At 52.8% G+C, this 17,464-nt stretch overlaps 2 protein-coding genes across 3 annotated transcripts in view; one reads left to right on the forward strand and one right to left on the reverse strand.

Annotated features, from left to right (window-relative positions):
- PRKAG2 (protein kinase AMP-activated non-catalytic subunit gamma 2) overlaps positions 1-4,437 on the reverse strand; it is a 190,402-nt gene extending 185,965 nt beyond the window's left edge. Inside the window, exon 1 of one of the 2 annotated variants that reach the window (XM_081038101.1) lies at positions 3,791-4,437. In XM_081038101.1, the coding sequence (XP_080894227.1) occupies positions 3,791-3,904 (114 nt within the window). In that variant the 5' untranslated portion in view covers positions 3,905-4,437. The remainder of the gene's footprint in view (positions 1-3,790) is intronic. The other variant, XM_081038100.1, reaches the window with a different exon arrangement.
- Positions 4,158-17,464, forward strand: part of LOC308492749 (uncharacterized protein) — a gene marked incomplete at its 5' end in the record, with an annotated part of 31,759 nt that continues 18,452 nt past the window's right edge. Inside the window, 2 exons of the mRNA XM_081038106.1 lie at positions 4,158-4,309; positions 4,921-5,113. Coding sequence (XP_080894232.1) covers positions 4,158-4,309; positions 4,921-5,113 — 345 coding nt within the window. The remainder of the gene's footprint in view (positions 4,310-4,920; positions 5,114-17,464) is intronic.

The raw sequence follows: 17,464 nt of genomic DNA on the forward strand, positions 1-17,464 counted from the left end.
GCATCAGGCACAGAGGCAGGCGAGATGGTAAAAAGCTGTCAGAGCCTGGGCTGGAGGTTTGCAGAAATGTCCCCCAACCCCGGGGACCACGGTTCTGTGTATGCACCAGGCCCCGGGGTGCGGACTGAGGCCCAGCATATCCAAGAGGGATTCAATCCAATTCAGTGAAGAGACAAGCTGCTTGGAAACTACAGGCCCCAGGAGACCACTGGATACCACCAAACGACTCCACCCACAGCGTCAGAGTCCTTCAGGAGCCACTCCTTAGCATCCCGAATGTCCTTGGAAACGGCACTCTCTTGGGCCCCAGTGATCACGTGGTGCTGGGAGATGAGGAAACAGATTGATTTCCCTTCCATTTGCTGCTCTCAGCTCAAGTCCACCATGGCTGACTGACTCATCATTTCCCCCAAGAATCGGCTTCTTACACCTGACACCTCAAAGCCGTAAGATCAACCCAGTTCCCTTCTCCCTGCCATTCACACAGTGACATGCCTTCTAATGTCTCACACCACCCTCTAATCGTCACTGCAGTGCAGCCCCTCGGACCCTGATGCCATTTTCACGGGGGCATCCGCACCATTTCCCCTGACACTAGCCCCTCTTTCCACGACACCACCTCGCACACTGCTACTAGGTTGTCTCATGAAGCCTGGTCATCACCACCTGTAAGTACTTTTTAGTTTAGATTCCCCCTAAAACAGACAGCAAGACGACGACTCGGGTTCAAGAGTTTCACCCAGGGAGTATGGAGAAGTGAGGCCAGGAAGCCAGAGTCAGCAAGGGCACGCTGACGAATGGATCACCAGTGAGGGCAACTGGGCTGGACCCTGCGGGGACCCTCGGACGTGTCCTGAGGAACACACAGCACAACTGTCCATCACAACTGTCCGCCTGCATCCCTCCTTGGCTGAGGGTTGCCCCTTAGGGCATAATCCCGACTCCAACACTTCCAGCCCAGCCTGCCACCATCCAGGATGATCCCTTCAGGAGTGAGAAAGACACAGGGAAAAGCTGTGGTGTGGCGCGGAGCTGCCCAGCAAGGTTGCAGTGAACTCTGGGTGGGCCGTGGGCATTCCGGGCAGGGCATCAGCAGCGTCTCCACAGCTTCTCAGTGCCTGCGGGAGGAAGTCCTCACTCCCTGGAACTGCCTTCCAGGTAGGGCGGCCAGGTGATGCAGGTAATGCAGGTAAACTGGGATTTCAGGTAACAACGGATAGTTTCTTAGTGTAAGTTTATGCCGAATGGCGCACGGGACATTCATATACTAAAAGAGTTACTCATTGTTTATCTAAAACTCTAACTGGGCATTTACTATTTCCATTTGCTAAATCTGGCAATCCCACGTCAAGGTCCTCCGTGATCTGGCCTCAATCGATTGCTGATTACCCTGACTCTCAAATCCTTTCATCCACAAGAAGGGGCTCTTCACTGTACTGGAAGCAGTCAGCCATTCCCTGACTCCTTGGGGGAAGCAGCCCCCGACTTCTCACGCATGTCTGTCCTGCCTACCATCTCTGGGACTAACATCTCCGAACAGTCAGCGTACTTCTGCTGACATGAAGGGAGACTTCATGTCTCCCTTCTGCTTGCACTGGTCATCTTATGGCCTTGGGACACCTGCCAGCATTTATTCGAATGATGTGTTTCCCCAGCTAGATTGTTAACATCATAATGGTCAACAGGTAATTACTAGCTGTTCCATGAAGAGAGACCCCCTGGTCCCCTGCAATGCAAGCCCTGTGAGGCTGGAGACAGACCGCCCCATTCACCCCTGAATCTCATTATCAAGCACGTGCTGCACACGTGCTGTGGAATAACTGAGTGGACAGTACTTTGGATCAGGGCTGGATGGTGCCCAAGGCAGTTGTCTAAAGCAGCCAGAATCATCACAGCAGGAAGGGTGGTCCGAGTAGCCCAACTGTATCGTGGCTTTTCCACATTCACAGCCTGGACGCTCAGTCCTTTTCCGGGTCTGGATTTTGTCCTGCACTGCCACCAGCGCCACGCCTCGACTGCACCCCACACACACACTCCACACCACATTTGGGACCGGTGTCACCATCAGCCTCCATGTAATACGGCCTGCACACTGGACAGTATCCGTTTCTTCTCTCTCCCTCTGATTGGGTGCTCTGTGTAGATGTAATAGCCATACATTTACAAGAAACACTTGATATTTGTAACAGCTTTCCTGTGAATGATTTTAACATCCCTGTAAAGTAGATAACGAAGAATGACCTCGGACAAACGGGAGACACTGTGTGGCTGGTTACCCGGCTGACTCAAGTGATCTCTGCTTTCAGGACGTTTGTAGTACTGATGTCTAACTTTTCATTTCCAAATGGGGTTAAACCGTCTCACATTAGCAAGGTAAACAGGAATGCATCATTTTCACATAGAATGCTTATTCAAAGGAATGCTTGCTTATTCCTGCATATTGGGTCACCACATTGGAGGCCACACAACAGACAGGGGTCCAGTCACCTGCTCCAGGAGCTTCCCCCTGCCAGGGAGGGCTGCCCACTGTGCCCCAACATCAGGCTGCTCCCAGGTACCCATCAGATGTCTGGGGTCGCTGCCCCTGGCCTCTACCCTTCCTCACTCAAGTGTTATGTGCACATGGACGGGGAAAGCAGGAGCTGTGTTCAATAAACACCAAGGAAAGTGCAGATGGCAGTGAGTGGCCAGCCGCCCCGCCCCAGCTCCGCCCCGCTGTCAGGAAGGGTTACTTTAATGAGGTGTCAGAGGCAGCTCACTGAGTACTCCCACCCTGTGCCCAAGACTGGTCATTTGAAGAGAGAACAAAATCACTTTCTCCAAGGAGCCCTCTACCGTGGTGTGTGTGTGTGTGTGTGTGTGTGTGTCCGCGCGCATACGTATGTCTGCCTCTGTGCGTGTGTCTGGACAAACATGTACTTGGTTGGTGGAGCCAGGGGTGTGACCCAGCTGGGGGATGCCTTTGGGTGAAGATAAGGGCCGTGCCGCACGTCCCACCACTGAATCCCCCAGGGGAGCCTAGCGAAGGCTGCAGCCAGGTGAGGACAAGTAGCCGCGGGCTGCCTGAGCAGGCAAATCGCAGGTGAGGGGAGGGCACGATCCCGCCCTCCTTCCTTCCAGCTGAACAAAGTCAAGCCGCAGACGGATCGATGTCGCCAAAGTCCGGGCCGGGCTGCCCGCGTGGCCGGGTCTGAAGTGCGCGGCAGCCCTGCACACGTTAGGGATCCCTGAGCCCCCCAAAGACTGAAACGTGCTGGGGGGAAGGATGGAAAAGGGAACGGCTGCAGAGGAGCCCCCCGCTCCGGGCCCAGACACACCCCGAGGGGAAGTGGGGAGGAAAGAAGTCCATTTCAGGGCGCAGCTACACAGCCACCACCCCCCCGCCCGCTGTCCCCACCCACTGCCCCGCCCCTCCGTCCCCCGCGGCCGCGCGCGGCTCCACCTCTCCGGAGTGCAGTCCACACCGTCCTTTTTCAACAAAACAACACTACGCACCGCCCCCCGCACCCGCACCGGGCGGGACCCGGGGCTACGCCCAGCCCGCCACCAACCGGGCCTGGCCGGGGCGCGCGCCACTCGTCTCTCGCCCCTTCCCCCACGCCCCCCGCGTGGACGGTCTCGCCCCGGGCTGCGAGCCAGTGAGAAGCGAAATAGAGCATGGGCTCGGCGGCCCAGCTCCGCCCTGCGGAACACGCACGGCGCGCGCGGGATGGCGCGCGTTAACCCCTTCCGCGCCGGGCCCGCAGCCACGCGAGGGCCGGGAGCGGGGCACTGTGGTGCGGGTACTCACCGGAATGTGCACGCGCAGCGATCGCCTCTTCTGGCTGGGGTTCTTCTTGCCGCTGCTCCCGCCGGGGCTGGAAACATCTTTCTTTTTCTTGGTGTCCATGGCTGCGCTTCCCATAACTTTAAGCAGAAGTTAATTCCGGGGAACTCGTTCCTGGGATACGGTCCTCTCCTTCCCAGCCCGGCCCTTGCCGTCGGCCTCCAGCCGCGCGCGCCTTAGTACGGTCCTCCCCCCTTGAAGACACCGCGTGGGGACTTCCGCGGGGAGGGAGGGCGGAGCAGGTAGCCCCGGCCGCCGCCCGCCACCGGTGAGGGATGGCGGTCGGCGTGAGCGCTGAGCCCGTGTCCTCTTCCTCTTAAGGGCTCATCAGATGCCAATCAAAGCCACTGGCGGTCCCGGTTCTGGCGTCGCTCTCCGGGTTACGCGTGGCAGAGGTCTCCAGCTGGGTGACAAAGTTTTCTTCCTTCTGCTCAGCGAAGCAACATTTTCCACCCACGCGGCTCCTCCCACAGATTCCCAGAGGTAATCTGCAAGGCAGGTGCAATGAAGAACAGGGATTTGGAAAACAAGCCTCCTGTGCCCGTGCCCAAGTGGAAACTCTGGCGAGACTGACACAGTTTGTGTATAAATGTAATCCTCGGCCGCAGAATAAAGCAGCCCGAGCCTGGAACTGGGGCCGTCCTCCCGGGCGGGGGGGAGGGAGCACCGAGGGAGGGAGGGAGGGAGCACGGAGGGAAGGAGGAGGCGCAAACGCGCGTCCTCTTCGCAGCTGGGCTGGGGCTCGGCTGCGATCACAAGTTGTGGCGCGGCTCGCGCGGCCCCGGGAGGAGAGGGGCCGGCGCCGCCCCGTCCCCCGCCGCGCCGCGCCCCGGGGACGAGAAGAGGCAGCGGGCGCGGCGGCACGAACGCAGGCCCGGGGAGCGCAGGGCCGTGGCAGGCGGCGTGCCCCCAACAGGAAGTGCACGGCGCGCGGCTCAGCGCCCCCCCACGCACCGCCGCGTGCCGGCAGGCCGGGGGTTCTCCTGCCCTGCGGCCGCCACGGCGCGCGGCTCACGCCGAGCTTCTTTCTGACCCGGGTGTCTCTATCGATGCCGGAGCCCCTGAACCACACCCACGCGCCCCGTGCCCCGCAGACCCGGCCGCGGCGGAAGCGCCGGCTTTCCGTGGGATGCGCATGGATCCGCACGTGCGGCGCGGGGCCCCGCGGCGAGCCGCCTGAATGCGCGCGTGGAGCTGTCGGGGTCGCTGCGGGACTGCGGCTGTCCACGCCCCGCCCAGCCCACCCGGCTCTTTGCAGGTTCACCCGGAGTTGCGCAGTGGATCGCGGTAAGTGTCCGGGAGCCGCAGCGCAAGCCGGCGCCCCGGCCAACGCGGGGTTCCTCAGACTGCAGAAAGGCATGGGGGAGGGAGAGGGCGAGCCCCCCCCCCCCCCGGGCTGCCACAGTCCAAGAGAACCACCTCCTTGCCCTTCTGGCGACGTTGCCGAGGGCCCGTGGAGAGTTCTCCGGGGTGACGGTGTGGTCCCCCAGGAGGGCGAGACCTTGGCCCCGGCTGGAGGTAGGGTGAGTGCTGGCTAGGGTGCCGAGGACAGTGGCCCCAAAAGTCACTGGAAAGCCCTCCATGCTGACGTCAGCCCTGCTGCGCCCCTATTCACTAAGGCGGGTGGCCACCCCGAGAACGCCACGCGGGTCGCTTTGGGAACGCCGGGGGGGGGGCAGGACGGTGAGGAGATAGTTCAGGGTGCTCGCAGAGGAAAAGGGGTTAGCCCGCTTCAGGGACACCCCTTAGGTGGTGCCTCCCACCAGCCAGAAAGCCTCCGTTGTTTCAGCCATCTTTCCAGCTTTCCGTTCCAATCCAGGTGCCATCATCTTGTGTGAAATCCCCTCCAGTCGGGTTCGTTGGTTCGTAGCGGTGCATTTCAGGTGGGTTTGTCTTCCTTCTCCTCCCCTGCTCGCCAGACCGGAAGGAAGCCGGCCTGGGAAAATTTCCCGGTCCTGGACCACTCTGCCTGTTTGACAGAAGGTCGGGTGCTCTGGAGAGGCCACACCTGGGTTCAAAAACCAGGTGGGCATCCCGGCCCCCTAGCTGTGCAGTTTCTCGCTTTGACCTTTTAATGCCCCGCTGTGTAGGGGAGGCAGGAGGCTGCATTATTCCACATAAATGCTGGAAACCCTGGTTAGGAGAAAGGGGCAGGCCTTTAGCCTGTGCCATGGAGTTGAAAGGACTCATGGAGCCCACCCTTCCCCACTCAAGATGACTCCCCAACTGTCATTCAAGTTTCATCTGTTTAACTTAAAAGTTTTATCCCTTTCACGATGAGCATTCATCGAGGCCTGCAAACCACTCCACCTGTTGAGAATTGGTTTTGAAAGGAAAGGTGGAGAGGGAGGAACGGTCGTCTGGGGATGAATTCAGAACCTGGAAGCCAACGTGCTGTTTCCCATACTATAATAAATGCTTTGCCCGAGGCCTGTCCTGGGTGATGGGCAGTGTTCAGCAATTGTTATAACTGTCTACTTTTGTCAGTTGATTTGTGTAAATATGCCCCATCATTCATGAATAAAATTAATTTGTTCTCTGAGTTGGTTTTGTTGGAGTGCAGAATTTAATGTCTGGGGATCCTGAATCAAAACATATTGCCTGCATTTTGAGAGCCTTTTTTTTTTTTTTTGGTTCCACATGTTAATATTTCTGAAGTAGCACTGTTTGCTATAGATGGTTTCCAGAAGAAGCTTACCAGCCATTCTTTTCTTTCTGAAAGAGATTAATAAATTGATCATATATTTTCCAATCTGAACTATCCCTCTGAACTTCCTTTTCACCTCTGCCTGCGGCCCACACGATTATTTCAGTCAGTAGCTAAATGTGGCAAGCACAAGCAACAGTGTCGATATAATGGCCTTCACCTGTGACTTCCTTCTCAAAAAAAAAAAATTGCATGATGAATTGAAAATTAAAAACAAGCAAGCAAGCAAAAGATTTAGGACAGTGCTTCTCAGGGGAAGGGGTTGTATGAAAGATGTCTCCATTTGGGGCATCATTTATCTAGGCTGATAATAGTGAGATGGCAGGCATCATATTAGGTAGTTCATATTATCTAATTTCTATGAAAATCCCTTAAGAAAACTATTATACAGATTTTGCTGGTAGGGGAAACTGAGACCTAGCTGTTAGATAATTTGTTGGTATCCATTTAACTTCTATCCATTGGTCTTAATTTACTGTATCTCCTGGAAAGACATTTTAAAATGGGGTCCCTTCCTGTTTTAAAAGCTCTGCACAAGGCTAACAGTACTATTTAGGAAACTTCTTCAGGGTGACCTTGGACAAACTATTCAACATCCTAGCTGCCTTGGTCTCTGCCTGGGATATAGAATTGGGGGAGAGCAGTGGTCTACATAGTCAGGAAACCAATGACTCAATTCTGTGCAAAAAGCAACTCTTGGAAAAATGAAACAACAAAGTCTGGACTGAGGACTTCGTAAATGCTTGATAACTCATTGGACACCAAGCAAAAGGAGTGTTATCTAATCATGAAAACCAAAGCTAAGAGTCACATTCCAGTTTTTATTTTCCTCTAAGCTCGAGCACTGATTAGGTAACCTCTGATAGCTTTTGCTCCCTGGCGCACACAGAGCCAGTTGTATCCATCCTAAGGGAGAGATGGAGGCAGCCCTGGGACAGACAGCACAGCTCTTGACAACCCTTTTCCAGGTCCCTGTTGATTTTCTGGGGGACCCGTGACTTCTGTATCTGTGTTTCACATTGTCCTTCATCCATAACGTCCGTTAACCGTAAGGCCACCCGGATCATGGAATCCAAGAAGTACTTTGGATTAAGGTAAAAGTGATTCTGGCAATAATCTCCCAAGGGACAGACCTGCTGTTCCCATTCCCTCTCTAGAGGACAGCACGGTGTCTTGACCAGCTCTGCCCTAAACACACACTCAGCAGTTTCAAAGAGCGACAGATTCAGCAAGGAGGGTCTGTGTGACCACCCAGCGCTGTGCTGTGGGGAGGAGTCTGTTTGCTAAATAAAAGAATAGGCAGCCCAGCAATGTACTCCTTCCTTGACTAAGGGGAGTAGTCATGGAAACCCCATTCGTTGAGAAGAGTCTTAGGTTTTGCACGATGGAGTTTCCCGTGTGACTCTTATCCTAGTGCTCTGGCATTACCTCCCCTTGGGGTTGAGGGCCTGGGCTCCCGGGGCTGCAGACTTGGGCTAAAGGTCTTGGTGTGTGAGCTCTGACCACGCTGATACAAATTGACCCCAGGGAGTCAGAATGCCACTCTTACCTGACTATGGCTCAGGGCTGATTGCTGGCCTCTCACTCCCCCATCTGTTTGGGACATAATTAAATAATGCAAATTAATTGTAATAATTTCCCGAGCAACTAAAATTACGTTGGTAATTACACTGGCCCCAGAGTTCATACAGCACAGCGCAGATCTGAGCATGACCACACCGCGTTGTTGTCACCATTTGTTCATGTAGCTGAGGTGCAGACCTGGCCTCTAGAATGCCAGTTATGGCTTTTCAACAAGACACCAGAAAAAAATATATTTACGACCCCTTGGAACTGGCAGCGTTTGGAGAGCAGAGTGCCAGGTCAGATGTGTACAGGCTTAGACCTGTTGACCTCCAACCCCATAGCACAGTTACCGTCCTGACTCTCGGAGGAAGCTGTGTCCCTCCCAGAAGGGCCCAGCCACACCCAGAGTTAAAGCCGTGCACGACCTTGCCAGGGTCTGTCGGTGTCCTTGTACTTTAGCACTTAGGCCGTAATCAGTCAGTGCCCATTTGGTGCACACACCCAGCTCACAGTTCAAGGACTCTGGCCGAGCAGGGAGATGCTCAAGGACAGGTGGCTTTTCACAACCCTCCTTGTGCCATGTGAGTCAAAGGTATTTTGTAAAATGTTCCTAAGTATAACTCTTAGTAAGAGTTGCATGAGGTCTTGGGAGAGAATGGGGAGAGACAAACGTTCCAAGTAAAACTCTGTGCATGGACTTGTGTAAGGTCATTTTTAATCATTGCAACACACACTCCCAGTAGCACCACTGAGCAAAGGGCCTTGCCTTGTTTTTTCCTATCCCCACTCATTGTAGATTTTTCGCCCTCTAGGTGAAACAACAAAGCGTCATTACAAAGTTCATTGTTCTTTGACCAGCCTGAGAGAACATCTTCCCGACCAATGCAAGGGGTTCCCAGCATCTTACGGGGATGGAAGCAGACGTTTCTCTGGGAAACCAAAGGTGCCCATGTGTAGTGCAGGAGTGAGTGAGTGGGGGCTCATGCTGGTCCCTAACTCATGATTGGGTTGCAAGGAGAGCAGCTGTTTTGAGTGGAGCTTCAAGGAGAGTCTACCTCTGGACTGGATTGTTAGTTCCAAGTCTTTTCTTTATCTTTGCAGGTTTAAGAAACTGATGTAATTGGTTCACAAGAACTGAGACAGCTAGCACATTGTGTCATTTTAACCACTCCCCAATAGAGACCGATTTCTCAACCGGTGTGGAGAGCTCTTCTGCATGGTGGTCAGTACGTTTTGTGTGGTCATTTGCCTCTGCTCTTATGCATGTCAGGCAGCAAGCCCTTGCTTGGTAATACAGGCAAAAAGGGTGAGATGGGCATTAAAGTGGCCGGCCTTAGAAGGGACGTGGGACAGTCCCTTGTGATGGGAGGGAGAAGGTACATGCAGACTCAGGCCGGGAGCCTGGGGGTTCTTTCCTTGTGACTGGCAAGCAGTGCAGCCAGCTGATGGAGGAAGACGTGGGGGAGGTTTGAGGAGAGAGAGAAGGTGTGAAAGCCTCATGCAGGAGTGGGAGGGTCGCGCCCAAGTGGACATGCCCACAAATGGAAGTGTGCTGCAGGTTGCTCATCTCAGTGTCTGGAGAGCTGCTTTGTTCTTGGGAATGGCTGCATGTATTCCATTGTAGAAACATCACTTAATTTATGATGATTTATGATTCGTTACATTACACCTACGTAAGGTGTCCCCTGCAGATGAAAATTTAGGCTGAGAGTTTAGGCTAAGGCTTCCAACGTTGGAGTGCTCTTGCTTCCATCGTCTCACACATTTCGCAGTGTTCTGAAGGACGCATGCTTAGATAGAGTTGCTGGAGCAACGTGTGGGTCCCTGAATACTTCAATAGATAGATGACTTGTTCTTCTCAGAGGCAATGGGCGTGCACACCCACCCACAGTGTATGCACCTGCCTGTCTGTCTGGGCCTCAGCAACACAGCACACCTTGTAGTTTTTTGATACTCGCCAATCTGTTAAGTGAAAATAGTGTCTCCTGGTATTTTTGCTGTGCATTTCCTTTGTTAGGAATGAGAACAAATACCTTTTTGTGCATTTGTATTTCCTTTACAGTTACCTTTCTGTGAATTAGCTATTCGTGCTTTTGCCCCATTCTTCTATTGGATGGTAGGTCTTTTTCTGTTGACTTATAGGAGCTCTTTATATATTGAAAAAATGGGCCCCTTGTCAGTGCTGGGGGTTGCAAGTATTTCTTCCCAGTCTGTCTTTTGATTTTATCTTGCCTTTTATCTTCCCCATGCAGGATTCCCTCCCCCCTTTTTATATAGTTTGTTTTATTTGTTTATTTTTTATGGCTTATGGGGTTTTCTGTCCTCGAGTATTTAGAGAAGTGTCGGCTCTGGAGTCAGGCCTGCCTCTGCCACTCGCTGGTGGTGTTTCTGCAAGCAAGTTGGCCGACCACTTCAGAAACAAGGGGCTAAGAATGCCTGGGGGTGTGTAAGCACCATCGCCTGGGACATGCTGAGTACATGTCAGTTCCTTTCTTTTCTGCCATGTCAGTCCCAAAAGCAGAGGGCACAGCAGTGCTGTTGGCACCCCAGAATTCTTCTGGAAAATTGCAAAGAGTCCATAATTTCTGGGCACATGCCCTGTGGCTCTCTGGTTTCCATCTGGCCAGCACTCAGAGGTGACAGTCACTGCAGAGAGCGAATTTCCTAGAAGTGCTGTTCCGAAGTTCCGTGGGGTCAGGGGCAGCCAAGGGCCTCACCCCTTGGAGAGGGAGCAAAGTATTTCACGGAGTGGCCCTCAGGCACTTGCTTCAGAATGACCGAGGGACTTTCCTGGACTCCATCCCCAGGCTGTGCTTGGGCAGCTGGGGGTAGGCCATGTGCACGTGCCCAGTTTGCAATCCGCTGCTGTGACCTTTGTCCTGGGAGGTGTTTTGGGAACCAGAGACGAAACAGCTGCACACTTTGCTCTGTCTTTCCTGCCAAGAGAAATGCGGGTGCCATTCCTGCCTGTTACCCACCAGAAGGTGCGTGGCTATGGAGGGGGGCCTTGGAGAACAGCCTGTCCCCCAGGACTGCCAGGCAGGAGAGCATGCCTGCTTCCCACGGAGCTGGCAGTGAGCGGACTTCCCAGCCGTGTGGGCGGAAACCCATCTGAATTCATCCTCCCCGTGTGTTGTGGGGGTGATGGTGGGGCAGGAGCTGCCAGCACACACCCCCTTTCCGTTTTACGTACATAACATCTGCACCAAGCCTTTGCTGAGGAGGTACAGATGTGGATTTAGGGTTATTGATTTCATAAGCGTCTTCCTAAGGTGACTTTTAGGTTATCGAATGACAGGGGGATGAGTCAGAGGCCTGCAAGTGGGATGCGAGTTAAGGACCAGGTGGAAAGTGCAGAACAGGAATCACACAGGGTTTTGAAAGGCATGATGGGCTTTGGACTGGGGACTCCTGAGGGATAGAGGGTTTTGGGAAGAAGGTTCCCAGAAGGAGGGCATGACACCCCGGTAGAGAAAACTGTTTCTACCTGGAACTGTTCCAACCAGAGCCGTGTCTGAAACCCTATCAGAGAAGACTGTTTAACTAGGGCCAGGGCTGGGTGTGGCTACCCGCGGCCTCTGTGAGCAGACGCACAGCTCAGCCTCTCCTCCAGTCAGGTTCTGGGTTCGAGTCCCTCCCTCCCATCCCAACGCTGATGGCTGCACCTTCCGAAGTCAGCTTCTTCACCTGGACAGTGGGCATTCACCTCATCTGGCCCTTTCTTCTGAAGCTTGAAGGAGGAAGTATATGTGACAACAGTAAATGTGAAGCCCTCTCCAAAATAGTATTTTTATCATCACTGTTATGTCCCACAAATCCGAGAAGACTGTGGAAAGAAGGACCCAAGTCCCTTCAGGAGGAGGATCAGAATTAGCATGTTTAAGATGGGGAGGAGTGCAGAGGGAAAAGCACGGGTGAAACAGGCTGATTTTTGTACCTTGCTTTTGCCCTTGTCTTATTTGGAAGATTGTGTAACTTATACCAAGACAACTGCTCAGGAAGTAGTTAATTATTCAGCCAAAGGCATTTACTGACCATGTAATTTCCGTGTGGCCAGCACGTTGGACCATGTTCTCTGGAAGACACAAGAAGAAAGCATAGGCTCCAGGGCACAAAGAGGAGAAAAGACAGGCTCTTTCGGAAGAATACAGCCAGTCCCTAAATAATCAGTAATCGTAACAGGAGCTAACATTTATTATGTGGGACAGCTGTTATGCAAGGTGCTTCTAGTCTACCTCTAGCCGTTATCACGTTCTTCGGTGGGAGAGATTGTCACTATTTCACAGATAAAGAAATTGTGACTCGGGGACATTAAATAATGTGGTCAAGGTCACACAGCAACAAGTGACAGAGCCAGGACTTCAACCAGGTCTGCTGGCCCCAAAGCAAGTGCCCAGAACCGTGGAGCTGCAGGGAGAAGGTGGCCAGGCTCTGTGGTCTCACTTTAACTTACTGCCCACAAGCCTCAGGTTTCTGGGCAACAGATTTCCAGAAACCTCTCGTCTCTTCCCCTAGATGACCATTTCAAACTCTCCCCTCCCTCCTTAAGCCTCCAACATTGCCCTCTGCTCTCAGTCCCAGCTGATAACCTTTTGTCCTAGTTCTCCGACAAGGGACAGTCAGAAGGGAACTTCCACCAGGCCCCATGCTGCCACGGCCCCCTTCCAGCAGTGACACCCACAGACTACTCTCATGCTCCTTAACAGATGGAAATTGTGCATGCTGCCATTGAAAGATGCTCCCTTCTTTCACCAGGTACCACCCCTCCTCTCCTCAGGCAATTATTCCCCCTCCTTCCTGCTCCATCCGTGTTTCTTTCTCTCATGCATTGGTTCTTAATCTTGGTGGCACGTTGGAATCCCCTGGTGAGCTTTAAAAAAGAAAAAAACAACAGGGCCTTGTCCCCAAAGACTCAGACTTCATTGGCCTGCAGTTCTATCCAGCTCCCCGGACACCTAAAGCTGCCCAGAGAGTCTAACGTGCAGCTGTGACCAAGACACTTTCAGGGATAGACAGTGCCCACCAGTCCCCAGCCCACGACCCCTCCAGCTGCTGCCCATGTCTCCTCTCCCCTTCACAGCCAAAGTCCTGCAGAGAGCTGTCTGGCCTCCCCGTCTCTCCATTGTCCTGTGATTTTTCTCTCTAGACCCTCCTCCCATTGGCCTTCGAGCCAGCCCTCCACTGAAACACTGCGCTGCCATCACTGAACCACTGGCCGGTCCTTAGTCTTCCTGTGACTCACCTCCCAGCAACACTGATTGATGAGTGGCTCTCTCCTCCTGTCTCGTAGCACTCCCTTCCTTTGCTGACTCCTCACTGTGGCTCCTTCTCCTTTGCTGGCTCTTTTCCTCAGTCTCCATCGCTGGTTCTTCCTGATGTCTTCCTGTTGGTGGCCCAGACATCTGTTCTGGGCCTCCTCTCTCCCCTGGGTGCACTCCCTCCCTCACTGTACTCATCCAGGCTTGTGGCTTTAGAATCACCTGTTGCCCAAGGAGTCCCAAGATGACGTCTCTGGTCTGGACCTCTTTCCATGAACTCCAGACTTGCCTTTCCAAACACCTGTGTGACATCACGACTCTCATAGGCTCAGGTCTCAAGCTGAACGCACCCTACATTGCAATCCTGCCCTTCCACCCCCACCCAAAGCTTCTCCCACACTGTCCTCCCCTGTCCCCGGCCTTGCCAGCCTTCCTGTTACCCGAGCCAGAAACTGACTTGTCTTTGATTGCTTTCTTCATCCACAATTCCAGTCCCATCAGCAAATCCAGGGGGCCCTGCTGTTATATCCAGAACCCCCACTTCTTGCCACTTCAATGTCAGTCTGGTCCAAAGTGGATCATCTGTCATCTGATAACCGGTTTCTAGTTCTACCCCCCGCCCCATGGTCTAGTCTCAAAACAACAGAGTGGGCCTTTGTCACCGCTCCCCCAAAGGCAATGCATCTCACTCGTGAAAGCGCACAGCCAATTATTACTATAGTTGGGATAAATCAAAGACTTGTGCAACGTGGGCCACTATTCCTCCAGCACTCTACACGCAGAGTGAGGGGCAAACCGCGGAGAAGTCAGACCCAAGGCAGGAAGTTGGGGTGTGAAACAGGGATTTGGAGTGGAGCTGCGTGGGGCGGGGGTGCAGGCTGCCGGGTTGTCTGGGGGCTGCAGTAAATTGTCCGGCCCTTGTCATCAGCCATCTTTAGTAGTTCATCTTCCCAATTCTTCCTGTGTCCCCAGTCAAGAAGACAGTGATTTACATGAAGGGTTGGACTGCTGCGTTTTCTCAGGGATGCACCTGGCTTGAAGGAAAAGCGTTTTAGGGAAAGAAACAAAAGATGTGCCGATTGATGGTCAGTGAGTGAGCCGTTGTCCCCATTTCCGGTTGCACCCCGGTGAGTATGCCTTACTGTGACAGCAGCTCTGTTTCAGGTGAAGCTGAGTTTAGGTCTGTGAGATGCAAACGTGCTGTGTGCACTTTTCCTCCTGAGCCTGAAACGGTGAAACCACAGGTTTTGGTGTCAGGATCCCAGGTGGAAAGCCACAGCACCCCCTTCAGGAAGAGGACATATTTACATCCCTGCTCAAAAACCCCTCAAGTGCAGCTTAGATCCAGCCCCTCCATCACTCCCCCACTTCCTGTCCTCCTCCCCTCCGGCCTCCTTACATCCACACCCCTTGTTTTTGCTACATCGACTTATAATTCTCTAAATGCCCTGGGGAGGAGAACATACAGGCAAAGAAACTAGGGATGAAACACCATGGAATATTCTGGAAACTGCAATAAGCATGAGGAGATGTCGGGGCAGGTTGGGGAGGAAGGAGCCGGAGGCCCTGCAGACGTGGGGCTGACCCAACTCTCCCGTTCTCTGGGGATGTTTCGGGCAAGTTGCTTAACCATCTAACGTTGCTTTTCTCATCTGTAGATAGCGACCACAATGCTGCCTTGCAAATCTGTGCTGAGACGTGAGGTCGAATGTGACAATGGCTAGCACAGAAACAGCAGGTGCTCCAAACACAGCAGAGGAGGGGAGATGGGGAACTGGGCTCCCTACCAAGGAAGGGGATTTGGTCTGGTGGGTGGCAAGAGTCAGGGAGAGATTTAAAGCTGGGGAAGCATTGGTGGCTGTTATTAATCCCATTTTACAGATGACACAACTAAGGCACAGATAGGTTAAGTAACTTGCCCAAGGCCACACAGTAGGTGGCAGCACTGGGTTTAAACCCAAGCTCTTAACCACTATAGTGGGTAATCTTCCTCCAGCTGAACAGAGAGGAAGAGCAGGGGCCTGCAAGACTCAAGCAGTGTCAGGGACTGCGGCAGAATGGATGGATAGCCAGAGAAAAACTGGACTTGGCTTTGTTTCTAACATAGTGGTTAAGCTGCTGAGAAAGGAAGCAATTAAGGGACCGCCATATTCCTCAACATGTCTTCTTTAACAAGGATAGACCCATTGGCTCTCTCCAGGGCCCGTGACACCACTCCCAAGGCCAAACGCTCCACAAAAAGGCACAGCTAAAGCTGGCCCACACAGCAGACCACCCTCGTGGGTTTGTGGAGCTTGGAAGAGGAATAATGGGTTCACAGCAGCTGTTTAAGTCAGGACCTGGGCTGGAGGGCTGAGGGTCTAATGGGAGGAGAGGTGGTTGGGGTGGTTTTACTGAAAGCCCCCAAACCAGGGCCATCTGACTATCCCATGGCCATCAAAGAAGGATGTACAGGGGGGTGGAGCCAAGGAGGTGGTGCGGCTTGTTCCAGGGACACCCCAGAAGACAGAGAAAGAGGGGTGAAACACTCCGGCCTCCTCGTTCCTCCAGCCCTCTGCTTCTCTTCCAGCACCTCTGTTGGCGGGTCAGCCCTGAATGGAGCCTAGGAAATGCCGTCCCTTCAACTAGGGCAGCCCCAAAGCGACAGCAGATCCCACAGCAAGTGGGGGTTGAGAGGCATGCCATTAGTCCCACTTGGACCAGTCCTGGGTTGTCTGGAATAATCTCACTTTAAATGCGCTGTCATATTGTCTCCCTGAACTAAGGGGAATTCCTGAGAGCTGTCAGTCCCCCTCCTGCACTGATACCAGATTTGTGACACATAGCGTTCCACGTTCCACTCGCTCAGTGGGACCTGATCCCAAAGCCTGGCTACAGTCTTCATCTGAACAAAAGTCAGCAGTCTTCCCTGAATGAAAAATATCCATAGTAAAACAGTCTTCAAATGTTATTTCCTTAATACGTAATACAAAATACCTAATAAAGTCATTGATACAAGAGAAGTTGGCTCATTAAATCTTGAGAGGACCAAGAATGATAAGTATTGACAAGGACACAAGAATTTGCTTGATGACATAATCACCTACCTAGGAAACAAATTAAAATCGACTGAAAAAGGCACAGATCTGGTAAGGTAATTCTATAAAGCGGTTGGAAAAGAAAACCCTCAGAACGGAATGCTTTTCTTATGTACCAACAACAGCCCGCTGGAAAACGAAAGGGAAACAAAGACATGACGCACAAACATTAACGTGCCGCTCCTCCATCAAACAGGACAAAACCTCGGTGTGAGACTTGAAGAAAACTGGAATGAATGGGGGGGGGTGTCACATTTTGGGGAGGGAGGACTTCATGTAGCGAAACCACCATTCCCACCCAAAGTACTGTATAAAGTGAAGAAAATTGTGTCCTGTCCCCACCACCCATACACACACACACACACACACGATTTTTAAAAATCAGAATGTATACTTTTAAAGCTGCTCCAGAAGAATAAATACAGGAGAAAAGCGGTTAATGGTAAGTTTTTGGAACGGGGGGATGTGTCATGAGGGGGAACTTTCTTTAGCAGACTCTACATGTCACACGGTGTAATAATATAAAAGGCACCGCAGTGGGACCAGAGGAAACATGCAGGACAGTGGAACCCCACATGCTCGTGTAATGGGTGATGACCACGACATTTAAATCACGGACAATTATGTGAGTATAACCTATCTAATAATGCGGTTGAGAAGGTTACACGGGCTGCTATCATTAAACTGCTTTCTCAGGTTAACGCTGCTTCTCTAGTTCCTTCCACAGTGGGTTATGGGGTTGGGAAGGAGAGAAAGAACATGAGACACCCCTGGATCCCAGGAAGACACAATAGACATCCTGGGGGAACTCACGCTCTTCTCATCCATTGAAATTAATCTGCGGAAAGGACTGCTGGAAAAGTCATTACTGGCTCTGTGCGAGCAGAATTGCTGCCTCCTGGAAGGGTGTGAGTTTGAAGACGCCTGAACCTGCTGTGGGAGGAACCTGTGTCAGAGGACGCAGAACATGTGTGTGGGGGCGGGTCTGTGCCCCTACGCTCCATGCCATCCCATTTACCTATGGTGCTGT

Source organism: Rhinolophus hipposideros, assembly GCF_964194185.1.
Source record: "Rhinolophus hipposideros genome assembly, chromosome: 25".
In the NCBI taxonomy this organism is placed as follows: domain Eukaryota; kingdom Metazoa; phylum Chordata; class Mammalia; order Chiroptera; family Rhinolophidae; genus Rhinolophus; species Rhinolophus hipposideros.